The sequence below is a fragment of the Gigantopelta aegis genome, chromosome 4 (assembly GCF_016097555.1).
Source record: "Gigantopelta aegis isolate Gae_Host chromosome 4, Gae_host_genome, whole genome shotgun sequence".
Classification (NCBI taxonomy): Eukaryota; Metazoa; Mollusca; class Gastropoda; order Neomphalida; family Peltospiridae; genus Gigantopelta; species Gigantopelta aegis.
In genome coordinates, this window is record NC_054702.1 from 92,007,657 (window position 1) to 92,023,831 (window position 16,175).

Genomic DNA, 16,175 nt, shown 5'->3' on the forward strand with positions numbered 1-16,175 from the left:
ACATACAGACACAGACACAAACACACGCACATACATACACGCGTACGCACACACGCGCGCACACACAACACACATATATACACATAAACATACACACACATAGACACTTATACACAACACACATATACACACACATACACACATACCCCCACACACATACATACACACACACAACACACAGACATACACACACAACACACAGACATACACACACAACACACATATACACACATGCATACACACATACACATACACACAACACAAACATACACACACGCACACACACACACACACACACACACACACACACACACATACACACACACACACCTACATACATACGTAGTACACGTCTAATTAAAGTGTAAACAAAATCTGTTTAAAATATGTAAAATAAATGCATTGATGTCAAGTAAAATTATTTCCATTTTAAAATGGTGCGAAATCGAATGAACATTTTTGCTATATTTTGGTAATACCTTTAAAGAAACCATATTTGGTCTTACACGGAAGTTGTAGTCAGATTTTTCAATAAAAAGAGTAAAACTAGCAAAAATAAGAAAATGATGTACGTTGACACCGTTGCTAGATACACTGATCATATGCAATTTTGTATGAGGAATCTTCTGCTTTATATTTTTATACATGTGCACTATCCACTGGAATGTAATGCATAGAGAATAATACATGAGTGGCCGTTAGATACCAATTATCTCACAACGAGTTGTTTTAAAATGTATCTAATGAGCGAAAGCGAGTTTGATGCGTTTTTAAACGAGTTGTGAGATACGTGGTATCTAACGGACACGCATGTATTATTCTGTTTCTTACATATCCTCAAAAACCAGTTTTTAAGCAAATTTTAACATCTTTTTGACTAAATGTTAATTACAGCCATTGCACTTGTAGCTGACTTACGCGTCACAAACACATGGATGTTAGGTTAACTCCACGTCACAGTCTAATCGATTTCCATCCTGTAGTTTTTCATTTGATGTATAGCATTGGTGACCTGGTCATCACCTAGGAGCAGCCAGTCGTATGTCTTGAAATTATTAACACACATGCATGTATTAACAACCATGTGTAACCGAAAATAACGCATAGTGTTCTCACCAACGGGTGTGTAAGAAATTGAATGTAATATGGACCGGATGCCTAAAATACTTTGAATAAAACGATTGATTGATCAAAAACACACGCCTGCTTAAGTTATTCCAATTTCTAATTGTTTATCCGAAATTAATATATTTCGATTTCGTCCTTAAACTGCCTAAAATTGGCCATGATTTCAACACTGACACATTTAATGAACGCAGATATGTTTCATTTCCATCATAAGTAGACGAATTCGACAGGAAATCATTTCATTTCATTTTAATTTCGTGCTTATATCCAATTAAGGTTCAAGCACGCTCTCATGGGCACACACGTCAGCTATCTGGGCTGTCTGTTCAGAAAAGTGGGTTAGTTGTTAGTCATCAGTGGTTAGTGAGAAAGAAGAAGGTGTAGTGGTCTTACACTTACCCATTAAGTCGTTAAAACTCGCTCTGGGTGGTAGCCGGTACCTAGCTACGAACACTGTACCTACCAGTCTTATATCAGTTTCATTTCCATTATAGGTAGATGAGTTCGACGCGAGATCCAATCGCACCACAGACTACAGACACCGCTCCAAGTGGTTGGTAACGGCACCAAGGGGACATAACTCTAACTCGAGACACGTCACATGGAAACTAGAAAACCTTGCACTGCTTCAGGTTTTGCAACCAAAGGCTCGGGTACATAATTATATTATTATATTTGTAAAAAGTGAAATTCACGAATAGTGTACTTTAAGCTAGTTTTACAATGTGATCGAGTATTTTCCTTGGAACAGAGACTTGCCTATTGTGGCCGCATTTCATGTCATTAAAATATACCATCCTTTGTCTTCTACCATTGCCACCTGCTTCTGACTATTAGTCTTTTTATCGACTACTTTGATATATTAAATATTATCATGTTTAGAATATCAGTATCCTTATATTCAATGTCTGTGGCCATCCTAATCATTCTTTGTAAATAAAATATTTCCTTACTTCCATCCTAATATTTATAGTAGTCTGAAGTAGAAATTGCCTCCCAATAATTTCGTACGTACACAATAGCTATTAAAACATTAGGTATACCAGTATATAAAATACCTTAACAATGGCGACAAAGACAGTCGCTCGAGTGTCTCTTAAATCATATATTCAAGGACATAAATATTCCATTGGAAACATGCCAGATAATCCTGTTAAACACATCACCTGTGGCGTCGTGGTTAAGCTATCGGACATAAGACTGGTAGGTACAGGGTTCGCAGCCCGGTACGGTACGGCTACCACCCAGAGCGAGTTTTAACGACTGAGTGGGTAGGTGTAAGTCCACTACACCCTCTTCTCTCTCACTGTCCACTAACAAATAAGGACTAACCCACTGTCCTAGACAGACAGCCCAGATAGCTGAGGTGTGTGCCCAGGACTGCGTGCTTGGACCTTAATTGGATATAAGCACGAAAATAAGTTGTTATGAAATAAAAATGTTAAATACATTTCTATATCTTATGGGCTCCTGGTGGAGTTTGGAAGCAATTTAATACCTTATGCTAAATCAGACTACCAACTGCCAGAAGGAAGTTGTCCAGGAAGTTGGCCAACTTTATGCTATCACGACTTCTACGACTGTCCAGTGCAACTCGATGGTCGTGGTATAACCGATTAGTTGGAAGTCTGATAAATTACCACGCAACCGTCGAATTGGCCAACTTAGTCATAACAGTTGACAGTCTGAACCTAGAATAAGAAAATATTGCTAACAAGAGACCACTGTTTTGTTGAAACAGTCGACATTACTATATTGGTGGACCAGTATTTTAATATTATATAATGCCTATTATATGATACTTTCAGTCCATTCAGTATGTTCTGGCTTCGTGCTTATAAAATTCTGCAGTTTGCAGACTTCACTTACATTTATTTTCATGACGGTGCCATGGCAGTAAAGTCTCCAGACTTAACATCTTGAGTGAACACGTAGTTTTATAAATGCGATTCAAGAATGATTGTCTAGCGTCATTATTGTTTTGACTAATCCTAAAATAAAGTTTTGCCGTGTTACAATTATGACTGCATACTTGAGTTATCTTTGGCATCATTACTCGTTCAGATGTTATTTTGAACATAATGTTTTATTGGTCTTGATTATTAGTTTCAGCAGCATTTAAGCACTATTAAACACTCACACATTATAATGTCTATTTCAGGTATATATTGATAAGGAAAGTCTCAACATCCACAGATTGATAACACACCTCTCTGGATCTAAGTTTGAAAAGGTCCACTGCACAACTATGTCATGTCTATCCGAGAACGAGATATTTCCAAATATCAAATACAAATTCAACGGCCGACATCTGCACGTGTTGACACAGGTAGAGTGGCAATTCCATTGCCTCTGCACAGCCTCGTGCAGACGCCCACATTTTACAGACACAAGTAATTAGAACATGCAGGGGCAGATCCGGTATTTTATAAAGGAGGGGTCACAAAGGTCAATGAGCCCAACTCCCAAAAGGAAGCAAAGGGTTTTGGGGGCGTGTTCCCAAGAAAACATTGAATTAAAGGTGCTTAGAGACGCATTTGCACGGCATTTTAGTGTTAATTATCGTGAATGAAGAAATAAAAAGACCCCCCCCCCCCCCCCCCCCCCTCCCAAGGCATACAAAAGTGCGTGCACGATGGAATCAAATTACATTTGTCAATTTGTTTTTACCAGCCTCGGTGGTGTCGTGGTTAAGCCATCGGACATAAGGGTGGTAGGTACAAGGTTCGCAGCCCGGTACCATCTCCCACCCAGACTGAGTTTTAACGTCTCAGTGGGTAGGTGTAAGGCCACTACACTCTCTTCTTTCTCGCTAACCACTAACCATTAACAACTAACCCACTGTCCTGGACAGACATCACAGATAGCTGAGGTGTGTGCCCAATACAGCGTGCTTGAACCGTAACTGGATATAAGTACGAAAATAAGTTCAAATTAAAGATTGCGTTTTGTTTTCTTTTACGTATTATGTTTACGTCTACGCATACGGGTTACGGACAAATTAAGTTGCGCCTAAATACATTGACATTTCACTGCTGCAAAAGTGCAGATGCAGTGGTGTAGTTGTAATCAAAAGATTACGTACTAAATAATCAGCCAAACAAAATATTTATTAAAAATATATGTGTATACATTTAATTTATTCCAGCAAGCTGTCGTCATATCTCACTAGTGGTCGATATTTTAGAATGTAACTGAATTATGGCTACGAAAAAGCAACCTCTGAACTGTTTAGAAAACCACGTATGGTACTGAACGTTACCTAATGAGGAACGTGCACACCATGTATGTTCGTGTCGCGCAAGTCGTGCAATTCTGTCTTTAGAACTTGAAATTTAAAATGGCCGTTCTATTTTTTTTGACGTGATTAAAATGGAGAAGGGGGGGGGGGGGGGGGTAGCTGTCCTACAGTCAAAATACTAAAAATTATTAGAGGAAACAATATCTTCCTTTTGAGGATGAAGTATTTTTAAATCAGTCACTTATTTTTCTTTTACGTTTTGAATGAAGGGTTAAATAAATGCACTATATCATCGTCTATTTCAGAATGGAATATTTTCTTACCAGACGCAACACGGCGATAATGTGACATATGAAGGCTTTGGTGTGGATATTCTACGTGCAGTTGCAAAACACCTCAATTTCAGGTTTCTGCTCAAATGTCTGTTTGCCTGTACCTAAGCCGACAACCTACGTCTTATTTAGCTGAGTATTAACTTAGTTCATTGTAACTATTCAAGAAAATTATAAGTGTATACAAAAGTTGCTATGGGAATTAATGTAGAATATGTCAAAATTTAACTGAAAATGTCACACGTGCGAACGCACCTCTTGTTTAATAATCTTCAAGTTTATGCATATTATTTGCATGACATTTGTTTATAATGTTTTCGAATTTGTTGGTACATCTGACGAAGCATGTTGTGAAATGAAGAATTATATTAGGCTAAGACCGCCAACTGCCAACTGCCAGCAGAAAGTTGGCCAACTCAGCTAATGAGTTATACGACGAGAATCAAGTAAGAGCGCTTGGATTAGCAACTGGACAGTCGTGACAGCAGAACGTAGGCCAACTTTCTGCTGACATTTGGATGTCTGAGCCTAGCACTATGAAGCATTATAAATCAAATAAGAACATAAAATATTATGATAAAGTATTGCTATAATTCAACTATACTAAATCGTATTTCAGCTACACTATTTCTGAACCAGCAGACAGAAACTGGGGAGTGTTTATAAATGGATCCTGGACTGGGTTGGTAGGAGCTATGGCCAGAAGGGTAAGTCTCCGTTATTATGTAACCTAATTTAAATCTGTACTATGGAACACCTAATAATGAACTACCGGTCTCCGTCCATCTGTTCCTCTGTTCGTCCGTCTGTCTGTCTGTTTGTCCGCCTGCCAACCTATCTGTCTGTTTGGCCATCTGCCCCACATATAGTTTTCCAGATATTTGTTTTCGCAATGCCACAAGATAATGAAGTGAAATTTTAGCCTTATCATCTCCAGTTACAGATCACGTTTGACGTTCATGGCGATCTAACCATTTTGACACAGTGATGGCCCGTAAATTTAGCAAACAGAAATATATGTTGGACCCGGTATTGGACATATATTGCTTCAGAAGTGCTCTCAAACGGCTTGTTTAACGATCAGCGCCTTTCATCAAGACTGCATAGCTGAAGATGCCACTTTTGGAGGAGGTATTACTAAGAATACCTAATTGTATTCGGAGTTGGGAAAATAGATTGTCATTGGGACACACAACCAATAACCCTAATACATCGGCTACCAAAAGTAAAATAGAAATGTGTCTGCTATAATTAATTAAAGGATTTTGTAGGAGATATAGCTGGCACTATAATTTGCGATATCTCCTGAGATATTCTCCGCAGGAGATATCGCTTCTTAAAATATTGACTGGTCAAATTTTAAACACAAGACAATAGTTTGCTACGTCACTGTTTGTTTCAGCACTATACTTGTCATTAGTGACGTCACGCCACTGCCGTTCTGCTAGTTAACGAGTCTACCGCTAATGACTGTAAAAACATGGGTGATGGGTCACCTTATGGAAATTTGAGAATGCGCTCATGACAGGCGTAGAATGGAAACTCAGTCTACACACTACACAGTATGCATGCCTGATAAGGATCCACCAAATCCTACTAGTTATCGCCCTATTGTTTTGACGAGTTGCATTTGTAAAATCATACCGGCCTCGGTGGCGTCGTGGCAGGTCATCGGTCTACAGGCTGGTAGGTACTGGGTTCGGATCCCAGTCGAGGCATGGGATTTTTAATCCAGATACCGACTCCAAACCCTGAGTGAGTGCTCCGCAAGGCTCAATGGGTAGGTGTAAACCACTTGCACCGACCAGTGATCCATAACTGGTTCAACAAAGGCCATGGTTTGTGCTATCCTGTCTGTGGGAAGCGCAAATAAAAGATCCCTTGCTGCTAATCGGAAGAGTAGCCCATGTAGTGGCGACAGCGGGTTTCCTCTCAAAATCTGTGTGGTCCTTAACCATATGTCTGACGCCATATAACCGTAAATAAAATGTGTTGAGTGCGTCGTTAAATAAAACATTTCTTTCTTTCTTTGTAAAATCATGGAACAAATGATCAATATTGTCTGGTATCGTGAATCTCACAAATTGTTTACTAATGTGCAATGTGGATTCAGATCTAGATGTAGCACGGTTGATCATCTTGTTCGATTTGAAACCATTTGCAGGTAAGCTTTTATCCATAATCAACACTTGATATCAGTCGTTTTTTATTTAGAATAAGCTTACGGTACCACGTTGAAGTATGAGATTTTAAAATACCTGCATGGCATGGGCCTAAGAGGTCAACTTCTTGTTTTTACTTTTGTCTGTTTTTACTTCTTAGTTTTTAAAAGATAGATGTTTTTGGGTAGGGTCGAGTTTTGTCTGGCATTCACCCACAGGGTATGGGTGTACCTCAAGGAGGTATCCTGTCTGTAACTTTATTTTATTTGAACATTAACATCATCTCCCAGTGTTTAAAACCTGGTGTTGATTGCTCCTTTTCAGATTTGCTACAGATAGTCCAATATGAGTATCATTGAACGTTGAATATCATTGAATAAACATCAACAATGGGCAACTGACAAAGGCTTTAGGTTCAGAAAGCCAAAGACTATCTGTATGCATATCTGGCAGAAAAATATCTCTACGTAGACCCACAGTAGTTTCTGGACAAACATCCGATTCCAGTTATGGAGGAGAGCAAATTTCAAGGGGTTATATTTGACAGGAAACTTTCTTTTGTGCCCCATCTAAAATATGTTAAAAGAAAGGCTTAAACATTCTCAATATTTTAAAACTTATTGGTAATGCAGAATGGGGATCAGACCGAAAGTTATGCTCTGTCTATATAGATCTTTAGTTATATCAAAACTTCACTATGGATGCACTGTGTATGGGTCGGCACGCAAGTCGTACTTGCAGATGTTAGATCTATACACAACCAGGGGCTTAGGCTTTGTATTGGTGCATTTAGAATATATTTTGTAGAGAGCTTGTACGTCGATGCAAACTAAGCTAGTTAGGGTGCTAGACATGTAAAGCTTTCTCTGCAATATGCCATCAAGATTAAATAAATCCCGAAACATCTAACACATATTGCAGCGTTTGATAACAAATATATGAAATTATTTACATGTGGTTTCCAACATTGATTTAACACACACTTTGGAAACTCCTTCATAATTTGTTTAACCTCCTTAGTGTATCAAACAACCTTGATGTATCAAACTAGTTAAAATTGTATTTGACTCTTGTGCATCTGGAGAAAAGTCGTACGGATGATGTTGTATAAAAACAATATTTCATGGACATTTAAGACCGATACCGTGATTATATTCCTTTTCATACACACGGGTTACAAGATGGGAATTATGTGGCTTGTGCTACCATTTTTCCATTGGACACAATAATTTCCACTCGTAGCCAGAGCTCCACAATTGGTATATAAAGGCCGTAGTATATACTATCCTGTCTGTGGGATAGTGCATATAAAAGATCCCTTGCTGCTAATCGAAAAGCGTAGCCCATGAAGTGGTGACAGAGGGTTTTCTCTCTCAATATATATGTGGTTCTTAACCATATGGCTGACACTATATAACCGTAAATAAAATGTGTCGAGTGCGTCGTTAAATAGAATATTTTGAATGATTTCCATGAAACTGCCCGATTCAGCATTAGTCTTTTGTGCTGAAGTTTGGCAGTCATTAAAGCCTTGGAAGAAATAAAAGATTCTATTACATACAAGTTTATAATTTTCACAGATTCACTTTCGTGTGATCAAGCTTTACGAAACATGGAGATGGAACACGCCTTAGTTGGGATAGTGATACGAAAATGTACTTTTTATCCATTGTCAATAAGGACATTGTATTTTGTTGCATGCCCAGTCATGTTAGCATCAGGGGTAATGGAAAGTCAGATTCAGCTGACAAGTCTACTTTGGATTTACCTCATGACAGGGTTGGTGTACCGTTTACTGATTTTAAACAAAATATTAATTTATCTTTTCAATTTGGCAAGATGATCGGTACGGTGCAGTTCCGAACATACTTCATTCAATCAATCAAACCAGTCCTGGAAAGTGGCAGTCCTCGTATAAGTGGGTGGGTGGGATGCAGAAAGGAAAGGGAATAGTGTTTTGTCGTGCTCGTATTGGTCATACATACTCGACTCATTCATTTATTCTGAAGAAGGATCCTCTGCCTTAGTGTGAACACGGCCAGTGAACACTGACGGTGCATCACATTTTAAGCAAACTGGGAAAGTTATATTTGGAAGAAGAAATGTGATGGAATCATTTCAATTCCATCCTGAACTGTTGTTCAAATATCTTCGTGATACTAAATTTTATTCTAAATTTTAATTTTACCTATCTGTGATAATTGAATTTTTGCTCATTGATTAATTCTATATTTCAACTAGTGGGGGAAAAAGAGGAAAGAACGAGGAACTGGAAACTGACCTACGAGGCAGACTCTTAATTTATATTTCAGGAAGCCGACCTCACAATAGGGGACCTAACAGTCCATGAAGACCGCAGCGAAGTGATGCACTTTCTTCATCCTGCAGTACACACGACGAACATCAAAGGGCTGTACAAGAAAGACGATGTCCTGGAGACAAAATGGACCAGTTACATAACGATCTTCAGAAGCAATGTGTATCTGAGTATATTTGGAGTATTGGTTCTTGTGTCCATTCTCTTTGTAGTGATTGCCAGATCAGCAAATCGCCCACACCGTGGACTCGATGCGAGTGCATTGGTCGTCTGCCTTGATGCATCCTGGTTCACACTTGCAGCTTTGGCGAAACAAGGTTAAAGTTTGTTTTGTATAACGACACCACTAGGGAACATTGATTTAGTAATCAAACGTTTGGTAATTTTGACATAGAGTTTTAATGAGGAAGCCTGCTCCTTTTTTCCCATTAGGGATCTTTTAGATAGCATATACCACGGGCTTTAATATACCAGTCGTGGTGCACTGGCTGGGACGAACAATTCCCCAGGCGAAACAAAGTAGACATAAGGACAAATAGCATCCAGTTAACAGATGTAGACTACCACACGCAAGGCCTACCAGGCAGGTTGATGATGGTATCCTGGTGTATGCTAACAGGTGTAGACTACCACACGCAAGGCCTACACGGCAGGTTGATGATGGTATCCAGGTGTATTTTAACAGTTGTAGACTACCACACACAAGGCCTAGCCAGCAGGTTAATGATGTATTTTGCTTTATGTTAACAGGTGTAGACTACCACACGCAAGACCATGATGGTATCCTAGCGTATTTTTACAGTTGTAGACTACCATTCGCAAGGCCTGCCCATCAGATTCATGATGGTATCCTGGTGTATTTTAATAGGTGCAGACTACCACACACAAGACCTACCCATCAGGTTGATGATGGTATCATCCTCAAGCTAGGCCTACCCATCAGATTCACAATGATATCCTGATGTAGGTGTAGACTATCACATGCAAGGCTATGATGGTATCCTGCTGTATGTTAAAAAGTGTAGACTACCACACGCAAGGCCATGATGGTATCCTGGTGTATTTTAACAGGTGTAGACTACCACACACAAGGCCTGGTGGTATTCTGGTGTATTTTAACAGGTGTAGACTACCACACACAAGGCCGTGATGGTATTCTGTTGTATTTCAACAGGTGTAGACTACCACACACAAGGCCATGATGGTACTGGTGTATTTTAACAGGTGTAGACTACCACTCTAAAGGCCTATCCGGCAGGTTCTTGATGGTATTCTGATGTATTTTAACAGGTGTAGACTACCACTCTCAAGGCCTATCCGGCAGGTTCATGGTGGTATCCTGGTGGATATTTGCCATCATCATGTCAATGGCGTATGGTGCTAATCTCATATCACAGCTGTCCGTCCACAAAGAGCAGAAACCTTTCCACAACCTGGCTGAGCTCACAAGAAATGAGGACTATTCGTTTGGTTTGATTGAACCCAGTATTACCGCGATGATATTTCAGGTAAATTAAAACAATGCAGTTAAAGATACTGTCTCGAATTTAATGTCATGTAACACCTTTCCCACTTAAATTACATATTCAAGTCTTGTTTAGGATATGTGTGTCTGTGTATACTAAGTGTTTCTTGCCGTCCTACAATATGGATTTCTCCTCCAGGTATATTCATAACTACGAACAAAATGCATATTAGGAATTAATACGAAGTTCGAGCTTCTACAAACGTTAGCATTACCAGATATTCTAAAGAACAGAATGATTTAATACGTAAACTTACTAGTAAAAAAAGGCTCTGTTAGAGAGAAACATCTTAAAATAGGAGCAGACACAGGGCCATCCCTTTAAAGGTAGGGTCAACTCAAAGAAGAACATTATGCCAACACATACTGACACTTTAACAAATGAAAAACGCGTAATTTTAGAGTTAATAAAAACCCCCATGATTATTGCTGCTAACTGGGGGCAGCCATTGTCTTTCGTTTTTGTGACGACCGGTGGTATAGCTCGGGGCGAAGTGACGTCAGCTCCGTCCATCTCCTCTATGAACAGTGTAAACAAAAGCTCTAATTTACAAGGCGCTTCGCTTTCATCAACCTGACTTGTAAAACAACATAAATGACTTGATAGTATAATAAATTATTTAACTAAATATATTTCAATTTGCATCAATAGAACGAAATGGAGTTATACTATTTTTCAAGAAAAAATGCATATTATTAGGCCTATTGGTAGGGTACGTTCGAGCAAAAACAACCACTCACGATACCCAAGTGATACTTTTCTTTTCTTTTGGACGACGTAATTGGTCAGTTTTGTGATTTTAGATGGGAAAGTCTGCTTATTCAAGGGTTTTACAGAATTACTTACAGTAATAAAGCAGGAAGGCTGATATTGCCCATTACAATTGGAGGGGTATCCGCGCGGCTACCACACTATACCATGTGATCTTAATAAAAGAGGCACGTCTTTTTAGTGTGTCTAGACACAGTGTCTGGGAACCGTCTAAATATACACCTGCCAATCAGGAACCACAGGTACAGGCCACACAAAGAAAAGACCAATTAACCGAAAAAACACACCGATTATTATTTCAGTACATGGATTAATTTATGTACAAAACATAATACAGTTATTTCAACACTTTGACAATGGTGGTTTATTTTATAATATATATTTGTTGCTGGCTTCCTGGGATGGCTATTATTACAGAACATTGCGATGGATTCGCAAAAATCAGGTATGTTTTGTTTCTTCAGTTCGAAAACTAATTCCTGACATGACACGTTAGGTATTACGTAACCACCAGCTCGCCAGAGGGCGTATTCACTGAGATGGTACAAAATGGCTGCGCCCGTTAAATATAATAGCTGTCACATTTAACCGTTTTATTAATTAACTATACGATTATACGTGTTGATATTAAGCAATAATGTGCATTATATATCGTTGAATATGCATACCAGGCCAAATGCCTTAATTGTCCCCTCCTTTAAGACATGAAACATATATAAACAAATGGGTAGAAACTTGAAACGTTATTGCTTTGTACAAGAAGCCACCATCTCACTTTTAACTGATGCACGATATCCAAACAGATGTCAGTGGTGTCACTGTCAAGCCTTATGGTATCAGATGTTTAAAAATATTGCTTAAGAAGCAATTATGTAGTGATTATTTATTTGATCTCACTGACCATATTCGTTCGATTCTTTGAATTCTATTTAATTTTTCCCCCGATCTGGCAGATGCTATATTTCAACATCTTTTGCTGTCCACCTTCACATCTCATTCCTTCTCTCTCCAACAGCGACATATGCAGTGATTATGGTAGCAACCAATATGAAACAAGAATCTGCACTAATGAACGCAGTATTTCGTTACTTTTATTATGAAAATATTACTGCCGTGTAGATAGCCATCTGTCATTTACCGACGCTGTCGTGTATATATATATATATATATATATATATATATATATATATATATATATATATATATAGTTTTTTACCCAGTGCAATCAAAGTATGTGTGATATTTTTCAGATCACATACTTTAAGAATTTGATAACTTTGCAAATTAGATGCAAATGAACTGAGGTCATAACACTAGGTTTATTGACATTTAACCAAACGTACTAGGGTGACACACCACAATTGGCATGTCCATTCATAGTCATCAAATAAAAACGAGCACATTTAATACGAGGACATTTCAATAGCAATTGTACACTGAAAGTTGTCCAGCTTTCGGAAAACACAAAACGTTATGCACTAGTTTATTTTGATGTAAGGACATCCGAAATGATGGTATTCACATTTGACGTCATTTCCATTCAAAAAGAAACCACGCCACATATCCGTACGTCATTTGAATATCGCGTAATGGCTGACTGGAATTAAAGTTACGTATACTGTTTACAAAAACAGTTTGTATTAAGTTTGAAATTATAAGATGCCAGAGGCTCGCATGATACAATTTGTATTCCTAATATATGATACTGACGATACCAAAAAAATACTCTGGTAATAACCTCGATATATGTATTTTTGAATGGATGCGCTGTTTTGGCATTAGTGGCTTCATCAGGACACACACCTTTACAAAATGATGGAATGAATGAGTGAGTGAATGAATGAATGAATGAATGAATGAAAGAATAAGTATTAACGAATGAATGAATATTTAACGACACCCCAGCACAACGATTACATCGGATATTGTGTGTCAAACAAAGGTAAGTATATGAATTGATTATCAACATCACTGTAAACATTCTAAGTTAAATTAAAACAGTGCCCTTACTGAAAGCCAAGACAGGATGTTGGTAGCACTGTTTCTGTATTTGTTTCAGAATACGAAGTCTGGAAGCATAAAACAAGCATGGTCTGTTCTAAGAGAGAGGGCCAAAACGAATCCAGAAATTTTAGATGCTAATCCCGGAAATCATCTTAAGATGGTGGACAGTGGGAAATACTGCTATCTAGGATCGGATTACTTTCTGGAAGCTCACCAAGGAAAGGACTGCACATTGAAACTGATGGACAGCCCAGTTTCATGGCAACATTTAGCCTTCGGAATGCCCAAAGGATCACCACTCATAGAAGAATTTGAACGCACGTAAGTTAACACACAACCCGTTTCAATATGCTGAACTGTTAAAACATAATTATGCTGAATGTTGTGGGACTCAGTTTTATATTCTTCATTGAAACCATGCCAATGCACACGGAATTTGGAAAAAAAACCTGGAGGTTAATATCTAGTTCTGTTTCCAATATCTGCTACATGAACAACGCAGAGCACATTGGTAGAGCACTGGTATGAAAACACTAAAGTTTGTTTTGTTTAACAACACCACTAGAGCACATTGAGTTATTAATCATCGGCTATTGGAAGTCAAACATTTGGTAAGTTTTGACATATAGTCTTAGAGAGGAAACCCGCTACATTTTTCCATTAGTAGCAAGGGATCTTTTATATGCATCATCACACAGACAGTATAGCATATACCACGGAATTTGAAATACCAGTCGTTGTGAACTGGCTGGAACGACAAATAGCTGAATGAGCCAACCGACGCGGATCGATCCCAGACCTTTGATACATATATATATATATATATTTTAACAACAGTGATATATATATATTTACAGATTATACATTCTCAATCAAATCGGATTTATTGCAAACAGAAGGAAGAAATGGTTTAAAAGCAGAGATCCTGAAGAGTGTCGGTCTTCACCATCAGCGAAACCCGTCAACTTGGCTGATATTCAGATTGCGTTCTACCTGCTGGCAACGGGAACTCTCCTTAGTATTGTGAGCTTACTTTTAGAGATTGCAATTGCTTCAAGCAAGAAGTGCTAACTGTTAAAATGCAAATATTTATTGACATTTGTTTTAGCAATACCTGACAGTGGTATTAAAATATTCAAATCATAAATAATAGTTTGTAATTTGCATTAGGGAATGGTATTATATGATGGCCATGCGAGATGATGCCTTTGACATGAACAGTGATGCATTAAATATGTATGATTAATCATTGATGAGTGTGCGAAATAATTCACCCGTCGAGTACTGCTTGTAAGAAGACTGCCACTACCTGCCTCGGTGGTGTAGTGGTTAAACCATCGGGCATAAGGCTAGTAGGTACTAGATTCACTCCCGGTACCGGTCTCACTAACCCATTCGACTGTTTGGACGACATCAATGGATGATATGTAAGACCAGGACAGACGTCTCTCTCACTGACCATTAACAACTAACCACTAATTTTGTCCTGGACAGACAGTCTAGATAGCTCAGGTGTTTTCCCCTTATTGCGTGCTTGAACGTAATTTAAAATACGCACGAAAATAATCATTTTAATAAATGAAGACAGGCACTTTTACCCTTGTTTATACGGAATCTTTAATATGCTTATTGACGCGTTTATGTTTTCATTTTTATCTTCCAACTATCTGTTGAACTAATTACTTCGCGTAGAATACAATATGTTTTAACACACCTGTACTCAGCACTGACTTTAATGACATACCGTTATTGACGGAGTTGGATTCATATATTATGGCAAATTTGACATCCACGGTGACTTTACTTTGTCACATGTGCTTGTGGTGTCGTCAACCAAAACAAACGTTTTGTAGTAGTTTCTAAAAGTGCTTTTAGACATAACCCCCAAATTATGGTGTCTCGCCCCCAAACAAATCAACGGTCACACCCATACAAAACCATGTGTCTCAAGGTACACGAACACCTAAAAAAACACCCCAAAATAAAACTAATACCCCCCTCACAGAAAACTTTTGGAAACCCATATAAATTATGGTGTCTCGTGGTACACTGAATCTACGGTCACACCCATAAAATTATGGTGTCTCGGGGTACACTGAATCTACGGTCACACCCATATAAATTATGGTGTCTCGTGTTGCACTGAATCTACGGTCATACCCATATAAATTATGGTGTCTCGTGTTACACTGAATCTACGGTCATACCCATATAAATTATGGTGTCTTGGCGTACACTGAATCTACGGTCACACCCATATAAATTATGGTGTTTCGGGGTACACTGAATGTACGGTTACACCCATATAAATTATGGTGTCTCGGGGTACACTGAATTTACGATCACACCCATATAAATTATGGTGTCTCGGGGTACACTGAATCTATGATCACACCCATATAAATTATGATGTCTCGTGTTGCACTGAATCTACGGTCACACCCATATAAATTATGGTGTCTCGTGTTGCACTGAATCTACGGTCACACCCATATAAATTATGGTGTCTTGGGGTACACTGAATCTACGGTCACACCCATATCAATTATGGTGTCTTGGGGTACACTGAATCTACGGTCACACCCATATAAATTATCTTGTCTAGGGGTACACTGAATCTACAGTCACACCCATATAAATTATGGTGTCTCGGGGTACACTGAATCTACGGTCACACCCATATAAATTATGGTG

General features: G+C 38.5%; 2 protein-coding genes across 2 annotated transcripts; both read left to right on the top strand.

The window, feature by feature from the left end:
* The first annotated feature begins 3,381 nt into the window (after window positions 1-3,381).
* Window positions 3,382-10,697, top strand: LOC121370063 (probable glutamate receptor). The gene is made up of 5 exons (XM_041495164.1): window positions 3,382-3,521; window positions 5,321-5,408; window positions 9,176-9,497; window positions 9,931-9,960; window positions 10,471-10,697. The coding sequence occupies exons 1-5, from the start codon at window positions 3,382-3,384 to the stop codon at window positions 10,695-10,697; spliced, it is 807 nt and encodes a 268-aa protein (XP_041351098.1).
* A 2,866-nt stretch (window positions 10,698-13,563) lies between these two features.
* LOC121371425 lies at window positions 13,564-14,814 on the top strand. Its single transcript, XM_041497305.1, has 2 exons — window positions 13,564-13,802; window positions 14,339-14,814. The coding sequence occupies exons 1-2, from the start codon at window positions 13,639-13,641 to the stop codon at window positions 14,550-14,552; spliced, it is 378 nt and encodes a 125-aa protein (XP_041353239.1). The 5' UTR covers window positions 13,564-13,638; the 3' UTR covers window positions 14,553-14,814.
* The last annotated feature ends 1,361 nt before the right edge of the window (window positions 14,815-16,175 follow it).

What these genes read in the sequence shown, in the direction of transcription:
- LOC121371425 (XM_041497305.1), top strand. Translation starts at nt 13,639, where the DNA reads ATGGTGGACAGTGGGAAATACTGCTATCTAGGATCGGATTACTTTCTG. An exon ending in ATAGAAGAATTTGAACGCAC is followed by an intron (nt 13,803 to 14,338) that starts GTAAGTTAACAC and finishes ATATATTTACAG; the next exon opens with ATTATACATTCTCAATCAAA.
- LOC121370063 (XM_041495164.1), top strand. Translation starts at nt 3,382, where the DNA reads ATGTCTATCCGAGAACGAGATATTTCCAAATATCAAATACAAATTCAA. An exon ending in TAGGAGCTATGGCCAGAAGG is followed by an intron (nt 5,409 to 9,175) that starts GTAAGTCTCCGT and finishes TTTATATTTCAG; the next exon opens with GAAGCCGACCTCACAATAGG. An exon ending in CCACACGCAAGACCATGATG is followed by an intron (nt 9,961 to 10,470) that starts GTATCCTAGCGT and finishes GTATTTTAACAG; the next exon opens with GTGTAGACTACCACTCTCAA.